The 5,072-nt window shown below is 54.5% G+C and overlaps 1 protein-coding gene across 3 annotated transcripts in view; it reads right to left on the bottom strand.

Moving 5' to 3' along the window:
• ADGRL1 (adhesion G protein-coupled receptor L1) overlaps window positions 1-5,072 on the bottom strand; it is a 58,317-nt gene that overhangs the window by 31,512 nt on the left and 21,733 nt on the right. For all 3 annotated transcript variants that reach the window (XM_019664179.1, XM_019664181.1, XM_019664180.1), the window contains exon 3: window positions 400-613. In XM_019664179.1, coding sequence (XP_019519724.1) covers window positions 400-613 — 214 coding nt within the window. The remainder of the gene's footprint in view (window positions 1-399; window positions 614-5,072) is intronic.

The raw sequence follows: 5,072 nt of genomic DNA on the forward strand, positions 1-5,072 counted from the left end.
AGGCACTCCTATGCACTTGTGTCATCTGTATTCAGATGTCGCCTTCTCAGGGAAGCCTGACCAGACCTCTGGGCCCTCCCTCAGTTCCCATGACAGCTTCGCCCTGTCCTGCTATTGCCTTTATATTGCAAGCCCCCACGGCCTTCCAATAATCTTGGCATGAGCTTCTAGAAGCATTAGGCTCATATATGTTAGGGGGTGGGATATAGACTGGTGGGGGAGACAGGCTGGGGAGGGGATGGGCTGGGTCTTTACTACTTGCGTGGCACCTGGTAACCTAGTAGGTGTTCAGGAAACGGGGTGCACTGGCAAGGGGGTACGTGGAGGACAGGCACTGTATTCAAGGACTCCAGGAACTGATGCCACTCCTCCTCTCAGGAGCCGGGTGGGGGCCCTCACCTCTGCGACATGATCTTGAAGGCATCTGGTAGGTAGCACTGCACATTCTCCATCTGGAAAGGGTCAGCATCGCAGATCTTGTCATCTGTGCGCCCGTAGTTGGCATTCTCCACCATGATGACATCACTGCCTGGGCACCGCAGCTCAATGGGGTAGCCTTCACATGCCAGCTCCCGGCGCATCAGCCCAAATGGGAGCCCAGCCCGGCTCAGGCCTGTGGGGAACAGGTGAGGGCATCACACTCAGGTCACAGTGAAGGGAGGAAAGACCCCGCTGAGGAGGTACCTCCTCTAGCTTAGCTGTACCCAGGACACAGGCTATATAAACCTCACTTTATTCATCTGTAAAATGGGCTTCTCAGTGTGCCCACCTGTATAGTAAGTAAGGTCATTAACCTTCTCAAAGGGAACCTAGCTCCTGGGAGGTGCCCTCCAAGCCCTTGGAATGTTCTGTCTGATAAGACAGTCTGTTTACCTAGGGGCCTTGGGCCACGCCAAATAGTCTGCGTTGTTATGGGCTGAATTGTGTCCCCCTACCCAAAATTCCTATGCTGAAGTCCTAACCCCCAGGTCCTTAGAATATGACTGAATTTGGAGACAAGGTCTTTGCAGAGATAATCAAGTTAAAAGGAGGCCATTAAGGTAGGCCCTAATCCAATATAAATGGTGTCCTTATAAAAAAGAGGAAATTTGGACACAAGAGACACACACAGAGGAAGACCATGTGGAGACATGAGGAGAAGACGGCCATCTACAAGCCAAAGAGAAAGACCCGGAACAGATCCTTCGCTTGCGGCCCTTGGAAGGAACCAACCATGCCGATGCCTTGATCTTGGATTTGCAGCCTCTAGCACTGTGAGAGAATACACTTCTGTTGTTTGAGCCCCCCAAGACAGCCCTAGCAAGGTAGTACACTAACAATGTGGATTCGGGTGGGAGCTTTGGGTCATGAAGTATCAGCTGACCTCTGGAGGGGCTGAAGATCACAGTCAGCTGTGGGGGCGGTCAGTCATGGCTACATGACAGCCCCAGTAAAGACGGTGGACGCCCAGGCTGAAGGAAGCGTCCCAGGTTGGCAGTACACCATGTGTGTTGTCACCCAGTGTTGCAAGAGAGTGAACCATGTCCACAGCTCCACTGGGAGGGGACAACCGGAAACTCCACGTATAGAACTTTCCTGGACGCTGCCCCATGCACCTCTTCTCTTGGCTGATTTTAATCCGCATCAGTCCACTGTAATAAACTACAACGATAAGTTTAACAGCGTTTCTGAACTCTGTGAATCCTTCTAGTGAATCATCAAACCTGGGGTGGTCTGGGGTCCCCTGAATTACAATTAGTGTCAGAAGTGAGGGTGATCTTGGGCACTTCTCTAACTTCACACCACCCATCCAAGGGGCAAAGGTGGCACTGGGCAGGACGGGGGGGGGGGGGGGGAGAAAGTACTCATGTTCTGGAAGAAACCATGGTGCCTGGCTTTGCCACTTCCCAGCTGACAGGCCAGGGCTTCTCATAGTGTGGCCCAGGGATCAACAGCAACAGATGGCAGTTGGTTCAAAATGTAAATCGTGGGCCCCCACCCAAGCCAAATCAGGATCTCGCGGTAAAGCAGGAGCCTTTGGATCTACATCAGCAATTCTACTCTACACTCAAGTTTGGACACTGCTGTCCGGGCCTCAGTTTCCTGATCTGTAAAATGGGCGCCCAGAGTCCAGGGCTGTACTGTGAGGAGTCCATGCACTAGAGGATGTTTGTGAAGGAAGCACTGAGCATGGTGCTGGGCATATCGAGGGCACCACAGGTTGGGGCCTCCTCATTATCATCTGGGAAACATCGCAGGATCCTGTGGCAATGACAGAACACACTCTAGGCAGGCTCAGCTCCTGGTGGGTTCACATTGTCACATGTCAGCCCCCATTATGTGCCATGCGGGGACTGAGAGCTTGGACTGAGGGGTTTAAATCCCAGCTCGGCCACTCCCTGGCTGGTGGCTTTGTCCAATCACTGACCACCTCTGTGCCTGTTCCCTTCCCTAAGGAGCTGACAGCTCCCACCTCAGAGCCAGGATGAGGGGTGCAGTATGTGCAGCGGTTCTCAGTGAGACATGGTGCTAATTACTGTTCTCATTAAGATGATTAAGGCAGCGAGTCTCTGCAGGACAGAGCAGGCTTGGCACGGTCCATGCCTGCCAGGGCAGCCACTTCCCGGACACTGGTCCCAGCCTACAGGGTGCCAGAGGGAAGTGGGGATGCACAGAGTACCCCGGAGGCTCCAACGTTGGGGGGACTGTCACTTGTAGATGAAGAGAAGGTACTAGTGCATAATGGTAGCAGAGCTAAGCAGGCCCCTTTTCTGATATCTGGTCCCTCCAATGTCAACTGGGGGCCCATGGAGAATGGCAGCTAGGGCCCTGGGGTTTTCTGGGGTGACTTGTTTCACTTGGGGGAAAGTTTTACATGTGTTCCTCTAGCACCATCTGCTTCCACAGCTAATTTTAGCTGTTCCCAGGCCTGGGAGGCAGGTCGGGGGTGGAGGGCTCACTCACATGGGTCTGAGGGTGGAAGTGGCCCCTCCTGGCCCAGCTGGGGCTATGAGGCAGGACCCGATGGGCAGAAAACTTGGGCACTGGGGGAGCAGAGGGTGCCAGCTGATTTGATCAGTACCAAGGCCCTGGGGCATGGCTGAACAATGCCCCTTCCCCCTTTGTGGGTCTCTGAAGAGTGGGGCTATATAACCAGGCGCTGGGAAGCAGCGTCCACTGCCAGTGCCCTCCAGATAGGGCTGGGAAAGGCAGGCAGGGGGCATGGCCCAGAGGAAGGGACAAAGCCAGCAGGCTCCTTCTCTCTACTTCCCTCATCACCCTGCCCTTGCCCCCACCAGGACCCGCCATGGGGACCATAATTGAGTAATCGGTGAGGGTGGGCGGGCAGGCTCGGGGCACTAATTGTGGCGTGTGCAGGATCCCAGGGCCGGCATAGGGCCGAGTAGGGTAATTAGTTGTTTTTAAATAAACGTCAGCGGGCATGCTTTAATTAAGCCTCTTCCCAGTGAGAGCTTGGGAGATGTAATCACAGAGAGAGAGGGGGAGAGAGAGAGAGAGAGAGAGAGAGAGAGAGAGAGAGAGANAAAAAGGGCTGGGTGCAGGGAGGCACCAAGACAGGGAAGTGGGTACTGAGGGTCTTCTCAGCTCCAATCGCTGAGAAGTATTTATGCTGGGGTGTCTCTGTCAGAGCAGTGAGGTGTACCGTGACAGATACAAAGTGCCTCCAGGTTTGAAGATGGTGGAGCAGCGGCCTCGTGACACTGCCGCCACTGCCCTAGTGACCACATTGCTCAATGTTCCTCCCTCTGGGACTGAGAACCCATGAGCATCTGAACTGTGCCAGTCACTGTGCTAGGTGCTAGGGAGATACCACAGACTCTGGAGCCAGTGCTAAATGAATGAAGTGGAGGGAAAATTTGGAGAGGCAGAAGGGAGAAAGGGGTTCCCAAGGACAAGGGGCCACAGCCCAGCAAAGGCTGGGAGGCTGGATTTACCTCCCATGCAGAGGAGATGAGAAGGGGAAAAAGGAGCATGAATGCTGGAGGAGGATGGATGTTGAAGAGAGTAAAGACAGAGAGGATGAGGTGCTCCTGCCCAGCCAACCCATCTAAGTCACCTGACCACATCCATCCTCTGCCCAAAACTCTCTGGAGGTACTCAGAGAGCCCACCCAGTGACATATTCTAGAATCTTCTGCCGGCACTCAAGTTGCTGCAGAGCTGGCCACAGCCCTCCTTCCCTTTTCCAGTTCTATGCCCTGGGTACAGAAGTGAATCCTGCATTCTCCCAGGCATTTGGCAAAAATTCAGTGAGTGCCTGCTGCAGACACAGTAGTGACAGACCAAACTCCCTGTCCCCATGGGGCTGACAGCCCAGTGAAGGAAGACATAATCACCATAAAGAAGCAAAATATCTGATGGAACTGTGGATGGAAGTCAGAGCTAGGAGAGAGACAGGGAAGGGGCAAGGACGTAGGGGCTGTGATTGTAGAGCAAGTAGGCAGGCAGGCCTTGCGGAGAGGCTAGCTAGGTGAAAAATCCCTGAGTAAGGGGAGGGAGCAGCCATGTGGGTATTGGGGAACAGCCTTCCAGACTGGGAGAACAGCCAACGCAAAGGCCCAAAGGAAGCCCTTAGGGGAAGACGCTTGGTATGTGTAAGGCGCAGGCAGGGTGGCTCGAGCAGAGTGAGTGAGGGGGAGTGTGGAGGAGGTGAGGGCTGGGAAGGGACAGGGCAGAGCACGCAGGGCCTTGTGGGCTTAGGGGAGGACTGGGGCTTTTGCTCTGGGTGAGGTGGCAGCCATGGAGGATTCCGAGCACAAGAGGGATGTGCCCAGACTCAGGTGCTCACAGGCGCCCTCTGGCAGCTGTGAGGGGAACAGGCTGTAGCAGGCAAGAGGGGGCAAGGAGAGGGGGCAGAATGTACTGCTGGAGAATGTACTGCTGGGTGTGTGTGTGTGTGTGTGTGTGTGTGTGTGTGTGACGGAGGCGGGGGGTGGGGGTGGGGGGACATGGACTTGGTAGTGGAAACAATGGTCAAATCAGTATAATTTGAAGGGAGCACTGACCAGCTCTAAGTGAACTGGCAGTGGGTATGAGCCTTCTGCAGCTTTACACACACAGTGCCTCTGCCTG

Source organism: Hipposideros armiger, unplaced genomic scaffold, assembly GCF_001890085.2.
Source record: "Hipposideros armiger isolate ML-2016 unplaced genomic scaffold, ASM189008v1 scaffold_417, whole genome shotgun sequence".
Classification (NCBI taxonomy): Eukaryota; Metazoa; Chordata; class Mammalia; order Chiroptera; family Hipposideridae; genus Hipposideros; species Hipposideros armiger.